At 38.5% G+C, this 20508-nt stretch overlaps 1 protein-coding gene across 4 annotated transcripts in view; it reads left to right on the forward strand.

Moving 5' to 3' along the window:
• Positions 1 to 20508, forward strand: part of PHF6 (PHD finger protein 6) — a 46711-nt gene that overhangs the window by 13407 nt on the left and 12796 nt on the right. For all 4 annotated transcript variants that reach the window (XM_059157150.1, XM_059157152.1, XM_059157153.1 and 1 more), the window contains 5 exons: positions 4815 to 4948; positions 5261 to 5304; positions 17471 to 17637; positions 17796 to 17939; positions 19143 to 19247. In XM_059157150.1, coding sequence (XP_059013133.1) covers positions 4815 to 4948; positions 5261 to 5304; positions 17471 to 17637; positions 17796 to 17939; positions 19143 to 19247 — 594 coding nt within the window. The remainder of the gene's footprint in view (positions 1 to 4814; positions 4949 to 5260; positions 5305 to 17470; positions 17638 to 17795; positions 17940 to 19142; positions 19248 to 20508) is intronic.

The following is a 20508-nucleotide window of genomic DNA, read 5'->3' on the forward strand; positions in this document are numbered from 1 at the left end:
CCTCGCTTCCCTGTGACTCTGGTTAGCCATCAGACTCTAGCTTTTCCCCCCGAAAGCCACCCCTTTCTGCCCAGCCTAGAAGTTGGGAATCTCATTTTAGTTTCACTTTGTGTCTCTCTGTGCCCTTGGATGAGTTTTCCCTATGGTTTACCCATAGCTATGGAGAAAGCAGTATTTCTCCTTTTATTCCGTAGGACTTCTTCCTGTTACAGACTGAATCTCAGCCCTGGCCTGGCTCAGCTGACTGAGGAGCAGGTACATGCCAGTCTCTGGCTCCCGCAGGACTTCAGCTAAGTCATCGTCCTTTCGGTTCCCGTTGTCGGCTCTCGGGTGTGACTTAGTTCCTCTTTAATCTGTGGGTCAGCCCCTTGAGACTCAGCTTGTTGGGTACAGCTTGACATTAGCGTCAGATAGCTTCACAGCTTTTAGAATAGTGCTTACCACAGGCAGGGAGGGTGCAGACATGTTGGTTAAAGGGTACTAACTTGCATTTCACTAATTTTTAAAATATTGTGCCATATAGCCTGAATATATATATATAACTTTTAGCAAAAAATTTTTAAAGTTAGTATAGCTTCTGACCATACTGTAAAGATTACGTGCAAACATCTGCAGTAGGATGGGGCCTCCCCCCCCCCTTCCCAGGCTCCCTATTTCAGAAGAGGTGATCGAGTTTTGAGGCTTGCTAGGTCTACTAGGTAGCAAACTGAAGAGAGGAGGGAAAATGAAAGAAAAATCATTATCAACAAATGTTCACCTCTACTTAAAGAGCTTGAAATCAGGTTGACATTTATACTTCTGTTGGGGGCAGGAAATCAGCCCTCAGCAGAGTATTTGCTGTGTGGGACAGACATTTTTGCAGGGGGAAGAGGTCCACAGTTAGTTCACCATGATCCTGTCAGGTTAACTTTCATTTTCCCACATTTGCAAGAGTCATGGGTAGTGTAAACTTGATATGAAATGGTAGCTCACAGTCCTTCTGCTAGGAGCCCAGTAGGGACTGTGACAAATTTGAGGGCAAATGTTTTATGTAGGGGCGCCTGGGTGGCTCAGGGGGTTAAGCCTCTGCCTTCGGCTTGGGTCATGATCCCAGGGTCTTGGGATCGAGCCCCACATGGGGCTCTCTGCTCAGCAGGGAGCCTGCTTCCCCCTCTCTCTCTGCCTGCCTCTCTGCCTACTTGTGATCCCTCTCTCTCTCTGTCAAATAAATAAAATCTTTTAAAAAAGAGAGAGAGAAATATGGTATGACATTGCCTGGGTCCAGCACACTGCTGCCTTGCCATTTTGGAGACCCCATGATCCTGTGACTCTATTTCAAGAGAAGTCATCTTTGTTTTATCTCCCATAATTTTTTTTTAGGTGTACCAGAAACCTATCTGGTTTCCCAACTTCTTTAATTTTTCTTTTTCTCTCTTTTGATTCTCAACCTTATATCTGACAGGGCTAATCTGTGCCTCCCAAATAGTCTCACTTCTGTGCATTCTATGCCCCTTCTACTGGACTGTTCTTCTCAATTGTACCTTTCCAAAATCTAGATCAGACTGTTTAAATTTGTAGGCATGTTTAAAGATTATTCTGTGAAATCTGTAGGCATTAGAAACATATATGGGAAAAAATATGCTGGGAGATACTAAAATCTTCAGTAACAGGAAGCTTAAAATCAACACATTTACTGAGCACTACTTTGTAAAAGCACAGTGGCAGTGTTCCAGAAAACTCAATCTAGAAACAATTGATGGATAAAATCTATACATTTACAAATATAATTAGCCACGCAAGGAAGTAAAATGCTAAGAGCCAAAAATGAATACTATATCTTAAGTCCCACTGGAGTTTAGAGATGAAAGAATTATTTAGGGGTTAGGGTGTATAGCGTAGTACACTTCAAGGTAACAGTTGTGTCTCCATTTTGTGTTCATAGGCACACAATGATGTTTAAATTGTATATTTTGTTTTCTTATGGGTACTTTTTGCTATTTGGTTAGCATCTTGCCAGAATTTCATGTACAAGTGGGTATTTCAGCTTATATACGAATGCTGCTTAAAATAGATCCAGTAAATTCTAATTGAGAAAAATTCCTACTGCTAACCTTAAAGAGAATTTTCCACTCTTGGAAACCATTTTTAATGGAACATCTTCTTCCTTTCTTCCTTGAGGAACTGACAAAAGTGAGAATGAGCTTCTTCTCACTTAGAAATTGTATCTGTCCTAAATTACTGTAGTTAACTTGTGATACTTTGGGCAGATTTAAACTGAGAACCAGCAAAGACAAATTTTGATATATTTTGGACATTTGGTTTCCTTCTTATTCTCAACAAACTGACAGATGGGTATTAAAAGCATTGGCTAGTGTATTCTCCCAAGAATAATTTTTTACATGTGAAAGTATTTTTGCCCATTGTAGGAAAAAAACATCAGAAAATACGGGAAATTGTAAAGATAACCAGCCACCTACTGACAGTCCCTCAGCATTTTGCTGTATTTGCTTCCTCCCATTTTCAAAGAATTTGTGGGGTTTTAAAAAATTTTTTTAAAAGATTTTTATTTATTTATTTGACAGAGAGAGACCCAGCGAGGGAGGGAACACTAGCAGGGGGAGTGGTAGAGGGAGAAGCAGGCTTGCGCTGAGCAGGGAGCCTGATGCAGGGCTCAATCCCAGGACCCTGGGATCATGACCTGAGCCAAAGGCAGACGCTTAACAAATGAGCACCCAGGTGCCCCCAAAGAATTTATTATAAACCCAACTGTGATCATAATTAACAGAGTTTTGTATCCTGCTTTATTCTTCATACATAAACATTTTCCCATGCCCTTAAGTTTTCTTTGGAGCGTGGCTATAGACTTTCTGCCTATGGATGTGCTATAATTCAAAGATTTCTCAGTTGTTTTCCATGAGTGGTTTTACATTTTGGACTATTGCAAATAATTCTGCAGTGAAGATGATACGTATATAAATCATTTGAATCTAATTTTTTTAGACTAGATTAATAGAAGTAAAGTTAGTGGATCAGGAAATAAGAACTTTTTAAAAGCTTTCTGATATATATGGCAAAAGCTGCTATGCAGAGTATAGTGATTCCCAGCAGGATACGAGAGTGCCCATGTCACTGTACTTTTGCCAACGTCGAGCCAAGTGCAGTATTTTTAACAGTCCCTCCCCTCCTTTCATTTTTGCTCGCTAATTGAATTCATAATCGTTTCTTCAAAATGTACCTGTGCAAACCCATTTTTGATGAAATTTCAAGATGAACTATTTACAGTAGAGTTCTTAATGAGGTGGAGTAATGTTCAACCTGTTTAGATTTAAAAAAAAAAAAGGTTGTAAAATAGTATGTACAGAATTACATAGACAAATACTTGCATGTAAACATTGTAACATACTCTAAGTGTATCTCTGGTAAGCAGGAGTTAGTTTGTTGTTGTTTGTTTGTTTTAATTTTCTTTTGCCTTCGTGTTTTCCAAAATGTCTGTAATGTGTGTTTTTTGATGAAAGATATAATTTGCTAAAATGATAAAACTTCATAATTAAGCTGTAGTACAAATGCTGCACCTTCTCACGAATTTACAAGCTCCCCAAAAGTGTTTAACAGCTTTTCCTGCTTGATAATTTGGCACAGTATTTCTTTTTAAGTAATACTCTGAAGTTTCTGTATTTAAGGAAATGGGAGTGTTTCTCTAATATTAATAATGGCACTAGCCCTCATGTTTTCTGGAATGTACCTGTATTGAGAATGTTTCTGACTCAGTATTTCTTAAATGACAGTTTGAATGAGGGGTTGAGTGTTTGACTTGCTTAGAGAAGTGTAAGGAATTTATATTAGCTTTCCAGTGTACCCAAATTGCTTAGGGGCCAAGTAATCCACAAGTTAGGGTGGTGAGTGTTCTTTATATTAAAATTAATAGAGGAAGGAGAACAGTTCCGAATGAGGTATCTAGCAACCAAGAAACGGTTTTTAAGATTTGCCTTACAGTGAATTTATTTTGGCATGGCATTTATAGCTCAGGAGAATAGCTCATTAAAAGTCCACTCAGTACCGTGTACAATGATACGTTAATCAAAACCACTAACAGTCATTGTTATGTGCTTTTTTTAAAAAGAGCTTTTTCGTAAATTGAGAGCATGAGCTAGTTAAACAATAGGAATTATCTAATAAAGTCAAAAGGTAAATTACATTAAAATATGTTTAAAGAGTCTGTTCTTCTATCTGCCTGAATTCATAACACGAGGTAAGTAACATAGATTAAATTAAAATAGATGAGTGTATTTTCACAATCAATTTGATATCACAAAATATTTTTAGAGCTTGAGATATTTAAATATCTACTTAATTTTTTATCCTTCTTCGTTCACTTGAAATTGATTTTACCAAGTTCCCCAATAATATGTGAGGGTTTTTTTCCCCCAAAGATTTTCATTAAGGAGAAATGTGAAGGAAAAATTTTTTCTGGTATGAGACATTTTCCACAGTTACCCATTTCCAGGAAAATCTGGATTGTGAAAAGGTCTAAGTGACATACAGATTACAGTCCTGATTCACAACATTTCAAATTTTCTCTTGACCACAGTGAAACAGTAGACATTAATAATATTCCATTAATTTTGTCAGCATTCAATCTTGGGGGAGAAAGTACCCTTAGTTGAATTTTATTCAGATTATTTCTAGGCAAGAAAACAAGAAAAATTGCATTATTAGTTACAAAACTTTTCAATAACCAGTTTGTTTTCCTTGACAGAGATTGATATGCCTCTAACCTGCCATCATGGCCTTAGCAGAATCGCACACTAATAATCATTATTATTGTTTTGCTGTAGATGTGCTCTTTGTGCCATTGTCCTGGAGCCACAATTGGTTGTGATGTGAAAACATGTCACAGGACATACCACTACCACTGTGCGCTGCATGATAAAGCTCAAATACGGGAGAAACCTTCACAAGGAATTTACATGTAATTATTTAACTTCTCTTTCAGTTGTTTTTTTGTGTGTGTGTTTTGTTTTGTTTTGTTTTGTTTTAGCAGTCCTACTTTCTTTAGGCTTTTGTAAAAGTTTTTTTCCCATTTCAAAACATTTCATTATCATTGTAAAGGGTGTTTCTGGTAATGAGTTGAATGGTTAGACCCATGGCATAGGATGTTTAATAAGATTTTTGGAATCCAGCTTGTGAATGGGGTGAAGTGTACTCATTTTTTTAATCTGAAAAAGAGTTTAGTTTTTTGGCTTGGTAATTTTTGACTTCTTCATTTTTTTTTTTTTAATAGGGTTTATTGCCGGAAACACAAGAAAACTGCACATAATGCTGAAGGTACGTTGTGCAGCCACTTTTCAACATCAGGAAGAGATTTGAGTGAATTCTACTATACTAATTTTTACCATAAGGTGTATCTCAATAGTGAATACATTTCAAAGAATTAACAAAAGTGTTAGGATAAACAAGTGCATAGTGAAAGAGATATGGATTTTTGAGAAAATATTTACCCCTGAAGTTCTTGTAAGGAGTATGTTGAGATATATTTTATCTTTAGGAAAAAAAAGGATGCTAGTGATTTTGGATTTCTGTGCTCATGTAAGTGTTAGTAGATTGTAAAGGTAATAATAGGGATCCTTAACTACTGTCGGATGAGCTAGAGTTACTGGTACATTTTGTGATCACCAGGCTTACTGTTAAATTTTTAACATTTACTTTTTTGTACTTTTGTACAGTTGTACACATTGTACTTTTTTTGAAAATACAGACATGTTCATAAGAAGTGATCAATCTTAAAGTATGTTAACTTTTAAAATGACTTTATAGTTTATTTCTCCTTAAACTTATATAAAACAACATTGGGGTGTTTATAAATAGTTAGCCAAGTTGTCCTTGGTCTTTGGAAGGGATGAAAAGTTCTTAAATTGAACTCTGACTTGGTTCACGCCTTTGTAAACATACGGTTTTGATATTTTCACTAGCTATATAGAAAGGCTTAGATTTAATCTGAGATTGTTCTACCCTTCCAGTTAAATTAGAGATCTTTGGTTTTTGGTAGCCTCTGAGAACATGTTGCTTAGAATTAGGAGGGTTTGAACCTGCCGATTTAGGAAGTGGTTTCCCATGTTGGGGTTTACCTAATTATTCGTATTAGCCTATTAAGAGTTTGTCACCCTCTTTGTTTGATATCTTAGATCGTGGCTATAACCTCCACTTTGGGACTCTAGATTAGTTCCAGTACTTAGTGTAGTGTAGACTTAAAAAAACTTGTCTTTAATGTAAACAGATTGGATAAATAGTAAGACCAGAACATTTTAGAGGTGATAAAGTACTACTGAGAAACCTTTACACTGTTTCCCTTGGTTTTTTTTTTTTCCTCGTTCAGTTTTAGAATTCAGTCGAAGACCTTGTTCAAAGGTTAAGAGGAAGCTTGCCCACCTTTCATTACTTCAGATTTTAACAATGGGTTTGATTCTCTTTAAGATTGTGGTGACCAGATGTGTATGGTAAAGCAAGGGTTAAGAGCTAAGGCCCTGAAGGAACCCAAGTACAGGCTGCTCTGGGGCAGGAGAGTTGAGTGCGGCAACCATGTTTAGTGGAGCCAGCTTCCCTTCTATTCTCTAGCTTTCTGAAGCTGATAGTACCATCTAGTGGTAGGGACAAGTCACTGCAGGCTGCGTAAAGTAAAAGAATTTTGATCACCTTTTTGCTTTGAGAAACTTACCGAGAAAGATCTAAATTAATACTTTTCAGGATGATTGTTTTTTAATGTAACTGGCAGGTTCCTACAGTTCAAATTCATGATATAATTGTTTTGAATTTTGGGTTCAGTGTATACTTTCGTAGCACTATGGGACCTCATGCCGTATTGATGTATGAACAATGTGTTTACACTCACATTGTAGAACTTGAAGCATAATTTTACAATTTAAAGACACTTCAGGGTTTGTATTTATTGACTTTTGGCTTTTATCACTTTTATCTAGCTTTAATTTGCTTGATATTGAGGGCTTTGTTAGAAACAGATTTCCGGCTATTTCATTGTTCTACTAGGAAACCATTGTTCTAGTAGGAAAACAGGGGGCTCCAATAGGAAATCTACTTTATGATTCTAATTTATGGTTGGGGTTTCTAGGATTGTGTTTCAGGATGGTAGTTTGTGCAACAGAGAGGAATTGATACCTGTGGCCATATCTCCTGGTCATTTGCCTTCGGCTCAGTCATCTAGTTTGCTAATACTTAAAATGATAAATCCTCTGTGATTCAGTCTGTTCATATGAGTTTGATGTAATATGAACTGTGTTTTGAAATACTAAATTTGAGATTCTCTTTACTGTCTCCACAGTTTTGCCTTTTCCAGAAGGTCATATAGTGGGAGTCATACCCTACGTAGCCTTTTCCAGTTAGCTTCTTTCACCGAGTTGGCTGTTTTCTTGGAGGGCAACGGATTAGTTGATATGTAAATGCTTATGAGAGAGGCTGTGATAGGCGAGAAGAGATTGAAGGTCTGGGAAGGAGGGAGACTCAGTGCTTGAACAGAAGAATTGCCCTGTGATAGGAGAACATTTCCTTTGTAATAGGAGAGCGGGAAGAGGGGGGATGGTTCCTAACTGGTCTGTTGTCTCTGTGAGGGAAAATGTAGGGTGAGGCCTGAGGGTTGGAAATCAAAGGCGGGAGGAGAAAGTTTGAAAGAACAGTTGTGAAGACTGGGAGAGGAAGTTTGCCTAGAGAAGTTTCCCGAGTGGATAGAGGGCTCAGTTAAGGTTGTTAACCATTAATTGACATAGTGATACCCTCAGGTTGTGTGACTTCCTTCAGCACTTCAGGATCCGTTGTGTAGCACAGAGAGAGGGGTTAGTTGGTTGGATCAGAATTGGGATTTTGCCAAGTGGGTTCAACAAAGAAGTAATGGTCAAAGGGAATTTAGGATATCTGCAAGGCAAAAATCTGAGGGAAGTGAAGGCAGGAAAAAAAGAAATAGGAAGGAGTTAATAGATTGGGTGTCCTGGTAAGGTTGAAGGTCAATGAGAATGAAAGTACTCGGGAAAGCAATCATTTTGTGGTCCCAAAGTGTGTGTGATTTATAGTGATTTCAGAGGTTAGAACCATTTTTAGGTGATTGTGAAGGTGTCTGGGTGTGATTATCGGAATTGGGTAGTTGATGGAGAACACCACTGAAGGTCACGGAACTTGCTAGGATTGTCCCATAGGCTGTTGAAGTCACCCAGGATGCAGCGGGGGCTAGGAAGGAGAAAAGAGCTGTAGGCTGTGCACTACAGAAAATCTGAAGCGGGGGTAGAATGGAAGGGAGGAAGGTAGCATAGTCAGTGACCAGCAAAATTGGCATCATCTGGGAGTTGGTTAGAAACGCCTAATCTGAAGCCCCACCCCTGACCTACAAAATAAGCATCGCCACTTTGACGAGATCCCAGGTGGTTCGTGTGCACGTTAAAGTTTGAGAAGCAGTGCTTTAGCTGAATGTCGTGGATGTCAGGCGCAGGGCTTTTACAAGGGGCTACAGAACTAATGGTTCAGCAAGGCTGTCTAGTAGAACTTACGGTGTCAGTGGACGTGTTCTCTATTTGCACTGTCCAGTATGGTAGCCACTAACCACATGTGGTCATTGAGTACTTAAAAAACTGTGTAGTACCCTCCTAGTCTTAACAGGAATTTATACATTGGGGCACCTGGGTGGCTCTGTTGGGCATCTGCCTTCTGCTCAGGTCATGATCCCAGGGTCCTGGGATTGAGCCCCGCATCCCTCCCCACATCCCCACATTAGGCACCCTGCTCAGTGGGGAGTCTGCTTCTCCTTCTGCCCCTTCCCCCAACGTGTTCTCTTTCTGTCAAATAAATAAAATCTCTAAAAGAATAAGAATTTATACATTAAAATTGGACAGGAAAAGCCAGAACTAAATTCTAAAGTGGTATTTCAAAAATGTCAAACATTAGCAATAGCATGTAGTTCTAGCTTGTAACTGCTGCTAGTTTCTGAATTGTAGAAGTAGTTAAACATGACAGCTCGTCATCAGTAAACATTTGAGTACCTACAAGGAACTGTGATTACCTCTTGTGGTTCTTCTAAAACCCTTTTCATTAAGGGGTTAAAGCTTTTCTGTTTAATAATTTACATGGAGCAAAGTCATCTGTGGTGAGATAGGAAGCAGAGTAGAGGCTGAGTGTTAGTTCCTTGCAGCAAGAATGTGTAGATTGTTAAAGTCGTGATCACAAACAGAACCTCAGCTCAGTTTGGGTTCTTGACATCGTAAGTAGCCAAACTTGTGGCTTATTATTTTTGTTGAACTACCCAGTACAGAATGTTGTGCTCAGGATGGACACTCAAGAGAAATCTGTGATCTCTTTCCTTTGGCTTGAAACAAAGCATGGTATGTAATGCATCACTTATTTTGGGGTGACCTTTCTGTCGCCTGTGATTGCTCTTGTACTGGATGTTAGTACACAAGATGAATTAATAAAACAGGGTTTGGGGTTTTTTGGGGGGACATCATTTAGTGACAGATATGTGACGAGCTGATTAAAATACAGTGGTGACACATGAAAGTACTTAGAGGTAAAGGGGTATCATGCTTGTATCTTAAACCCTCAGAAAGTAGTATATGAATGATAAAGCTGATGTGGTAAGTTGTTAACATTTGGGTGAAGGGTATAAAGGAATTGTTTCTGTCAATTTTTATAAGTTTGAAATTACTTAAAAATAGCTTAGTGGTGGGGCGCCTGGGTGGCTCAGTGGGTTAAAACCTCTGCCTTCAGCTTGAGTCATGATCCCAGGATCCTGGAATCGAGTCCCGCATCGGGCTCTCTGCTCAACGGGGAGCCTGCTTCCTCCTCTCTCTCTCGGCCTGCCTCTCTCCCTCCTTGTGATCTCTGTCAAATAAATAAATAATAAAAATATCAAATTAAAAAATAGCTTAGTGGTAAGTGCTATAATTACTTGCAGTGGCCATAAAAGACAATGTAAGGGGGGCGCCTGGGTGGCTCAGTGGGTTAAGCCGCTGCCTTCGGCTCAGGTCATGATCTCAGGGTCCTGGGATCGAGTCCTGCTTCGGGCTCTCTGCTCAGCAGGGAGCCTGCTTCCCTCTCTCTCTCTGCCTGCCTCTCTGCCTACTTGTGGTCAAATAAATAAATAAAATCTTTAAAAAAAAAAAAAAGACAATGTAAGGGACTCTTTTGTGCCTAACCTTGGAAGAGCTCATCTTTAATGGACAGTTTGGAAATTTTTTTTTACAGATTTTATTTTTTTTACAATTTTTTTTTTTTTACAGATTTTATTTATTTGACATAGAGATCACAAGCAGGCAGAGAGGCAGGCAAGGTGGGGGGGGGGGGAGCAGGCTCCCCGCCGAGCAGAGAGCCTGATGCAAGGCTTTCACCCCGGACCCTGGGATCATGACCTGAGCTGAAGGCAGAGGCCCAATCAATCTACTGAGCCACCCAGGTGCCTCCAGTTTGGAACTGTTTATATTGTCAAATCATTTAACTCAATTTGTGTTTCAAGAACTAGAGTCATCATAGTTACATTAGAAATATATTGTGTGTTGTTATCCATGTAGATTCGAAGCCTTTGCCTACTTGAATATTCCCTTAGTATTTTCTTTTCGTTTGTTTTCTCTGGAATGTGCTGCACCTTCCAGTCTTCATTACTTGTATCAAATGGAAGTTTAGGGAGGTTCTACTATGATACCAAAGTCTTTAAAACCTTTTAGGTTTTGTAACATTGAATAGATTTAGGAAGTACTAGAAAGGCAATTTTGTACACTGGTTGAATATGGGCTCTGAAATCAGATCTATATTTGAATCTTAGCTCTGCTACTTACTAGTCACATGGTCTTGGGCAAGTGATTTAGTATCTCTTGGAGCCTTAGATACTGCATTTGTAAAATTGAAAAAAAAAAAAAAAACCCTACCTGGAAGAACTGTCGTAAGGATTAAATGAAATAGCTTGTGTAAGGGCCTTAGCAGTGTTCCGGGGACATCGTCAAGGGCTCAGTAAGTACTACGTGCACACGCTCTTCCTTGGGAGGTGATAGAATTTACACTGTATTTGGGATTTAACTTGGAAAATGTTAGTGATGTATTCACATTGTGCCCTCTGCTAGAACGGACTCCCTATTTTTTCTTCGATTCACCAGCTTTGTTGACTACCCCCGTGCAGAGTGCTGTGCTAGGCACTCTTGATGCTTATCTTTCACTTAGCACGCTTCACAAGCTCGTTATCAGAAGTTTCAGACGTACACAAGAGTATGTTTGAGAAAAAGCCCCATCACCTGGCTTTAGCAGTCATCAGCTCGTGGCCAGTCTTGTTTCATCTGCACCCCTCACCTACTTCCTCTGGATAATTGGGACTGAAGTTCCAGACCTATTTCATTTTAGCACACTTAATTAAGATTTACTATTTTTGATGTATGTTATGTGTTTATATATGCATCTGTATATGGATATGCATAAAATCATTTATCTCCCAACTTTACCAACAAAGCAGAAAGCAGAGTTGAAGCCGAGCAAAAGCACATCGTGTTTCCATGGGTGAAGGCAGGGCAAGTGACCTCCAGGCCTCCTGTGGTCGCAGCCCTATAGATGCAAAGCAGAGGTGGTGACGCTTGCCCCCCAGCCTTAATGCTCGTCAGTTTGCTTTTGTTTTCAAAATAATTTCACCACACATTTATTGAGTGCCTCCTGGGTGTGGGCTCATTGGGCAATTTAGAAAATAAGCCCTTTGACAAAGAGCTTACAGGCTACACAAGGTATGAGAAGAATAATAACTAACATCTGAATAGAATTTTCTAGTTTACAAAGCATTTTTCACATTTTCTTAAGGCATCCTTTTCAGGAAGATGTGAGCATTAGTTCCCTTTGATACACCAGGAGACTTCACCTCGTGGGCATTAACTAGCTTTACCAAGTTTTAAGACCTGGAAGGTGCCTGTCTTCAGACTTTCTATCCAGGGGTCCTTTCTACCTGATGTGAGACTTTGGGGAGGAAAGGCAATGGAGCTAAAACCAGGAGGTGAGAAGACGGGAAAAATACTGATTAGGAAGAAGAGAATTGGTAAAGGAACAGGTCGGGCTGGACGGTACTAGGAGGAGGAGAGTTGGGGCCCTGGTCAGTTGGTCACTGCTGTGCCTCCTAGTGACAGTCAGAAGGGTAACAGACAGGAGCCTGGCCTTTTGGAGGTGACAGAGATGTTTAGGAGCTGTACTCACAGCAAGTGGATGGGAATGCTTGGTGGCCCAGGAAGGAGCACAGCCTTGTTTTGTCACCTCCCTTACCAGCCTGGGTTTGTTGGAGTTGAAGCTGTGAACACAAGGGTAAGGTTTTGGGGGTTTATTGCTCTCATTTGTTTGAAAAGGTATATGAACGTTGTACAGGAGCCAGCAATATGCCAGGAGTATCCACTGTTCGCGAGCTTTCCTTCCATCCCTCCGCTTCTATCTGTTCCCAGATTCCTTTGCTAAACGCAACCACTGCTGGCTGTTTCCTAAGTACCCTTCCCGAGCCTTGCTCTGCAGACACAAGCAGATGTGAAGCCGTCCTCTTTCTAACTTCCGGAGCACCTGAAATGGTGTACTTCTGTGACAGTGGATATTACCACTTTAGAAGCATGTCGGAACTCACTGGCATAGATTTGTCCCAGCTCTGCCACTTCCCAGCTTTGTGACCCTGGCTAAAGTTATCAGACCTTTCCCAAACTTTTCCTTATCTGTAAAAATGAGGGATCTGGACGGTGGCGGATAGAACCTCGCGGGGCAGGTGGTGAGGCTCCAGCACGATCGCGTGTATAATTTGCGGAGCACATGTGGCACAGTCAGAACTCCAGAAGCTGAAATGTGAGCTCTTAGATTTGGGCTCTTTCCAATTTAGAGATTACACAGAAAAGGGCAAGATGCAGAATAGGATACTTAGGATGCCATTTGTTCGTGTCTCCTTTTAAAAAGCCCATTTGCACACACAGGGAAAACAGTAGCTAACAGATACGGAGAGGGTCTCACCGGCCAGGCGCTGTTCTTGAACTCCCTTCTTTACACGGGCGGACTCATCCGGTTCATTCTTGGGCCCTGTGAGGTGGCTCTGGCAGTTCCAGGATCCAAAACCAGGCTCTCAACCCTTGAGGTTGAGAAGAAAAGCAGTCGGGGGGGTTACTTGAGGGAGAGAGGAGGGGAGGGGAGGCCAGAAAGCCACGGCGCCACTGGGAGTGCCGAGCCGGCAGAATTAGAAGGTGGAAAGGGAGATTTTTACCTTTTTTATGCAGAGTTCCTTTATAATTATTACTGAAGAAGGAAACAACATTTAATGTTAAAACATTTTCACACTTTTGAAATGGGGGTGGACCTGTTGTAACCGTGAAAAATTTAAACAAAAGCGCTGTGACTGGCCTCATGCTCCTTTTTCCATGTGCATTTTCAGTGATTTTTTTTTTTTTAGGGTAAATTTCCCAAAGTCCAGTCACTAGGTTGAAGGGTTGAGTCTTCTTAAGGTTCCTGAGGTCTGTCGCCGTGTCACTTTCTGGAAGGTTGTGCTGGCTTGTGCTCCCATCAGCGGTGGAGGAGTTTACCCTCCTTTCAGTGCCTTGGATGATGGAAGTTCTTTCAGTTATGGAAGTAGTTCATTTTCCATTGTTTCATATGAAAATAGTACAATAATACTAAATTAAAGCAGATCAGTGAGCCCTGGCCTTGCCCTGAAGTCACTTTCTTGAGGAGTAATTGGTAGTCAGTTGGGTGACTGAGCCATACAAACCTGTGTAGCTAGTGTCTGCGCACACTTACTGATAAATACGGTGGCATCATAGTTGATGTACATACTATGATGCTACTTGCTTTTTTAATTCTGTGATTTATCACAGACCTCCTTCCCTGTTGGTGGTTCCAGATTGACCGCATTCTTTTTGCTTTTATTCCATTGAAGCAATTTTGTCTTTTTTCCTATCAGTTGACTTCATTCTTTTCCCCATAGAATAAATAGAACCATAGCGTATTTAAGAATTTCTCTGTCAAATAAAATCATTTATATCTATTTGTTTCACTAAAACAAACGAGACTGCATTGATCTTCCTTGTACATATATGTTTACTTACCTATACGAGTGATTCTATAGGATAAAGTTTTAAAAAGGGGTTTGCATTTTAACTTTGGGGAAAGGACTTTCACACCCAGATGGGTTAGGTTCCCACCAACAGTGTATTTCCTGCCTCTGTGCTGGACCTTATCAGTCCTTAATTTTTGCAAATCCTGTTATCTCATTTAATTTCCATTTCTCTTATCACTAGTAAGGTTGGCCTTACTGTTCAAGTTTTTTTTTTTTTTTCAGTCATTTATATTTTTTCTGTGAATTGCCAGTTTCTGTCCTTTGTGCATTTTTCTCTCTGGGTTTTTCCTTTTGAAATAGATTTGTGAGTGAGTGATTTCTGTAATAGGGGTATTAATTCCCCGTCACTAAATGGGAATGATTTCCCAGTTTATCATTTGTCTTCTATTTCTGTTACGGTGCCTTGTGCCATGCAAAGGTTTGTTTGTTTGTTTGGTTTGGTTTGGTTTGGTTTACAGATCTATTATTTATTTGAGAGAGAGAGAGAGAGAGCGAGCACGTGCACGCAGGTGAGGGGGGGTGGGCAAAGGGAGCCTGAAGCAGACTCCCTGCTGAGTGCAAAGCCCCATGCGGGGCCCCATCCCAGGACCGTGAGATCATGACTCGACCCCAAAGTAAGAGACAGCCACCCAACCACCTGAGCCACCCAGGTGCCCCCATGCAAAGGTTTCTAATGTTGAGTCAGATCTCAGTCCTTTCCTTTATGACTTCTTAGGTGACTTGACCCAAGATTATAAAAAATACTCTCCTCCATTTTCTTCTTTGTTATATTTATAGTTGGTTATTTTATGATAAGATTTTTCTCATATGGTGTAAGGAAAGGAGTGTCAGTGTTTAAAAAGTGGATAGCCAATTATGCCATCGTGTCTTCTCCCCACGCATCTGAAATGCTACCATTATACTCTGAATTCCCATATGCTTATGGATCTATTTTCAACCTTGCTTTCTCTCTTGCTGATATAGGTCTCTTCCTGTGCCAAGATTTTAACTGCTGTTTCTTTATAGTATATTTTGAGATTTCAAAAAAAAAGTTCTTGTGTATAATATATTTACTCTTTGAGAAAACAGTGGGATCAACCATTTTATCAGAGTTGCATTAATTAGGTTAGTGAGAGCTGACATTCTGATGTTGATCCTGTTTGTCCAGAGGCATGGTGTAGCTCAGTATTTCTGTGGGGCTTCTTCTAGATTTTTATTTCTAACTCATTTTTTGTTTATTCTTACTTTTTATAAGTCTGCTATTTTGATAGGTGAAAATGACATATCACTTAATTTACACTTTGAGTCCAGAGAAGTCAAATTTCCTATAGAACTATGTTTAACTACTTACTTTCTGTGAATTATTTGATCATATGTTTGGTCCATTTTTTCAGTTGGGGTGTTAATCTCTTAGGAGCTTATATGGTAAGGATAGTGATCCTTTTTCACAATTACAGCAGGTTTTTCTCGTTTGTTTGCCTTTTAATTTTAACACTGTCTTTGCTATGTAAGTTTGAAATTTTAATATAATTAAATTTGTCAGTCTTTTACGATTTTTACTATTGCTTTTAAAGTCCCCTAAAATTTTACACCGAATTGTTCCATATTTAGGACCAAAAAAAGAAGGCCATTTGGAAAACTAGTCATGTTGGTCTGATAATGGAATCAGTTAAGTAATTTCTTTAACGGTGTTTAAGAATGCAGTGTTACAGTGTTAGTGATTATTTGTTTTCATTGTAACAATATTATGTGTATCACATGTACGGTATAACATGCATCAGAATGATTGAAACATTTGCTTATGATTTTTTATTTTAAAGAACTTTTAAATTGGGGGCAACTGCAAGTAATTCTGACAGTCCTAATGAAATTCTGTTTCTTAGAAGCTGTCAGTTTGAATGTTTGAAGTCTGTGATGTGTTCTGATAGGAAATTTGCTATAATGTTAAGATCAGAAGGTATTTTTGACTTCTCTGTCTTCACAGGGAATTAGCCATATAAATTTGCCTTGTTGCCTATAAAATGCTGTCCACTTCTACCTTTTCCCCTTTTTTCCTCCTTCAAACCCTACTGCAGTTATGTGAAGTGGCATTGATATAAATTTTTATTAACTGTTTCACAAACAGTCTGATGCTTTTGTTTCGAGTTTTATGTATTCAGATACAGTAATTAAATTACCCTTTTCTTGTCATAATGACTATGCTTTTATTTCTAAAACAATAAAAAAATTTAAAACCATTGTAGTATTTATTAGGAAATATATTAGCATCTATGATTCGAAGTTGATATGCTTTCTCATTGAAAAATTAGTCCCTGGAATCGAAGACTTATGTTAAAAGAAAAAAACAATGGAAGCATTAGAACTGTGCCTAAAACTTTTAGTTGGACCCTAAAAGACAAGTGAATGTTTGGTTTTTATACTTTTTTACACTAAATACATTGTCTTACGTACAGTAGGGCCTCAGTAAATGTTTATAGTGAATGAAACACCCTTCCGTTAATGGTAGAAATTCTTTTCAAATTGTTGGGAAATGTAGTGTAAAATTTCTGCATACATTTTGTTTAATCTCTTAAAGTATACAACTAACTTGCAACACAGCTTTTTTTTAACCATTTATGTTAGAAATGCCTTTTATACTTACCATTTAATTACTTGATCAGTAGTTAGTTCATTTGTACAAGACTTGCTCATTGAATATGATCATCTGATTTTTATGACAGTTCAAGGAGCTATGCTAGAACTGCGATGTCTGATAGAACTATATTTGTGATGATAGAAACATTCTCTATCTGTGATGTCTGGTATAGGCGCAGCTTGCCTCATGTGACCAGTAATAAGCACTTGAAGTGTGGTTAGTGTGAGTGAGAAACTGAGGGTTTGGTTTTGTTTAATTATAAGCAACAGAAATTGTAAAAAGCCACCATTTGCTCACGGCTACTATACCGGACAGCACAGATACACCTGCTTTATTTTCATTTAGTTTTCCAAGTTAGAGTAAGTTTATTTTCTTTAAGTGTTCTGATTTCACCAACAGTGTGAGGGAAAACGCTTTGAAACCTATGGTAAAAAAAAAAAACAAAAAACCCAACAGTATAAGTGCTAGTTCTGAGAATTGACTTATTAGAGTCTGAAAATGTTTACTGACTTATGTGCACAGTCAAGATTCCAAAACTCATTTTTATAGAATTATAAACTCAAAAGGAATAATGACAGTGATTATAATAAAGCTATGTTTTTATATTCAATTTTTGTTACATTTATGTGAAACATTAAGGTTGCTCTAGCGAGCATACCACAGACAATTTCCCTTCATCTCTGGAGGGGATTTCATTCTGAGGAGAAATGCATATTCTAAGGACCCATGAACAAATGTTCATTTTAAGATGAGTCCGTGTCAAGTTTTTGTTCATTTTTGAGCAGCTGACTTAGAAGAAAGTTTTAACGAACATGAATTGGAGCCCTCATCACCTAAAAGTAAAAAGAAAAGTCGCAAAGGAAGGCCACGAAAAACTAATTTTAAAGGGCTGTCGGAAGATACCAGGTCCACATCCTCCCATGGAACAGATGAAATGGAAAGTAGTTCCTACGTAAGTAGAAAAACGTGGGATTCTTTTTGTTGTACCACAAGTATTTCACTAAACCGTGTGTATAGGTAAAGCTCATCATTTGAAATGTTAACGAAGCTTGAAGGTACTGATAATATATTTTTAAGTTTTTTCTTTTTTTTTTTCTTTTGCATTTGCAGAGAGATAGGTCTCCACATAGAAGCAGCCCTAGTGACACCAGGCCTAAATGTGGATTTTGTCATGTAGGAGAGGAAGAAAACGAAGCAAGAGGAAAGCTGCATATATTTAATGCCAAGAAGGCAGCTGCACATTATAAGTGCATGGTAAGCATGGTTCTTTTCATGTGCTTTTAAACCCAGGTTTTTTGGAAAGGCTTTTAGCTAGTAACCAAATAGGGCACTTTTCTCTCCAGCGTAAGTGGTATAGAATTAGGAATAGTATATCCTGTAGTTCCATATCCTCTTAGACCTTAGGATTTTAAAAATAAAGACTTTATGATTTAGTAAGATCTAAAGGAGTCCTAATTATAGTTCCCATATTCTAGATAATGACAGTTAACTATTTTGTGACTGTACACCTTTGCGCTTTATAAACTTGTGATGGAAGATACACATTTGGCCTCCCCTGTAGCCCAGGTCGTGTCTGTGTGATTGTCCCCCTGCCGTCACTTATGAGCCTCTCCCGTAACAGACTTTTAATTCCTTAAAGAGAGGAACTGTGCTTGATTTTTGCGTCCTTAGATCCGGGTCTGACTTACAGGATACATAAACATTTTTGAATTTGATTGTATTCAGTTATTCATCCCATTTATGGTTAGGTTTTTTAAATTGAATTTATTATATCCGGAGTTCTTGGCCAGAGATGTGTATCAGATTTGCCTGGGGAGCTTTTTCCAAAATACACACCCCTGGAGTATATCCCAGAACTGTCTAGTCTAAAAAAAATATCCCCAGGTAATTCTGATCTACGTCTGTGGCTGAAATTTGCCAGTTTAAACTATTTTTTAAAACTTTGTGGAAACATAAAACAATGGAGACGACTGGGTAACACTGTTGAAATCTGCATCGTTGAATGAAATATTTAATCTTGGGTCCACACTGGCAACATTAGTTTTGATTTATTTTCCTTTTTTTAAATTAAGGATTTATTTATTAGAGAGAGAGAGAAAGAGAAAACACATGCACGCGAAGGGGCAGAGAGACAGGGAGAAAAGCAGACTCCCCACGCAGTGCGGAGCCCCACACAGGGCTCGATCCCATGACCCGGAGATCATGGCCTGAGCTGAAACCAAGAGCCGGAAGCTTAACCAACTGCACCACCCAGGCGCCCCTGTTGTCCTTATTTTGGATTATATTTTAATCAGACATGTGAATGTGTTAAAAATACTGGAGTTGATACTTGATTTTTAAAGAAAAGTTCTCTTTCTCAGGATACTGAAGTTGTAGAACACATTTGTTATTCCATTGTTTAATCTTTTTCTCACAAGGGTTCTGAACATTAAATATTCCTGCATTTTTCTTTCCTAGTTATTTTCTTCTGGCACAGTCCAGCTCACAACAACATCAAGAGCAGAATTTGGAGATTTTGATATTAAAACTGTACTTCAGGAGATTAAGCGAGGAAAAAGAATGGTCTGTGGTTTTATATTTATGCTATGCAACGTTACTCTTCTGACTTTCTGCTTTAAATTTAGAACGCATCTCAAATTTATCCAGTCATTAAAACATCTAATCTAAAGTAGTTCATATGTTAAAGCAAGTATATATTTGACTTATTTGTAATACAATAAAGGATGCTGATGTTTCTGGAACTTACTCCTCTATGTAACTTCAGTACCTAAGAGAATTACACTGAGATTTATATTTCAGGGTATCTGAGAGTCTTTTAATAAAATAAATGAAGATGTGAATGTGACACACCTTACTAAGTTTAAAATGTTAATATTATTTCAGCTTGCTTAAAGAACAGTTCCATAATCCTAATAGATCATTGGGAACTTCCCCATGTTGTTCATTATTTTTTTTCTTTTTCTTTTTTTTTTCAAATAAAAGGAAAAGATTTTTTTCAGAGCCTTCTGTTTAGTTAACGTTCACATACACAGTTATGTCTCTTAAAATGTTTACCATAGCTTTAAAGTTTTCTTTATAAACTGTGCCTAAGTCTCATGTTTTTAAACATACTGAATTACTAATAAATAGCTTTAAGAAATATTGGCATCTTTATTGATTACTTACTCCTTTACAGTTGATAAATATTATAAAATGTCAATGGAATGCTAAATCTTTTAAGACCTCAACTATCTCTAGAGATGACCTGAATTAAAAAAATTTTTTATTGTGAAAATTTTCAAACATCTCAAAATTAGAAAGACTAGTAACACACGTCTGTCCATCACCTTGACCCTTCAGTTATCAAGAGCTTGCGGCACTCGCTTCATCTCTGCCTTTTATTCTTGTTGCTTGAAGTGTTTTAAAGCAGAGCTGAGACTTCTTATCATTTCACCTCTACATTATGTCAGTATGTATCTCCTCAAAGTTGGGCATTTTCTTACCTAACCACAATGTCATCACACCTTACGAATTAACATTGAGTTCTCAGTGTTATTTAATACCCAGTTCGTATTTGTATCTCCCCAATTGTCTCAAAAGTACCTTTTTAAAGTCAATTCGTGTGACTCAGTATCCAAAGGAGGATCGCCCATTCCATTTGGTGGTTCTGTATCCTTGATGTAACAACCTAGGGCACTTCCCTCTCTCCTTGTCTTTGTTGTGTCTGTTTTTGTTTTGTCGTATGCCATTGGCTTGTTGAAGAAAATGAATGAATTGTCCTGTAGACAATATCCCATGCCCCATATGTTTTATCTGTCTGCTTATTCATGATGCCATTTAACTT

The sequence above is a fragment of the Mustela lutreola genome, chromosome X, assembly GCF_030435805.1.
Source record: "Mustela lutreola isolate mMusLut2 chromosome X, mMusLut2.pri, whole genome shotgun sequence".
Taxonomy (NCBI): domain Eukaryota; kingdom Metazoa; phylum Chordata; class Mammalia; order Carnivora; family Mustelidae; genus Mustela; species Mustela lutreola.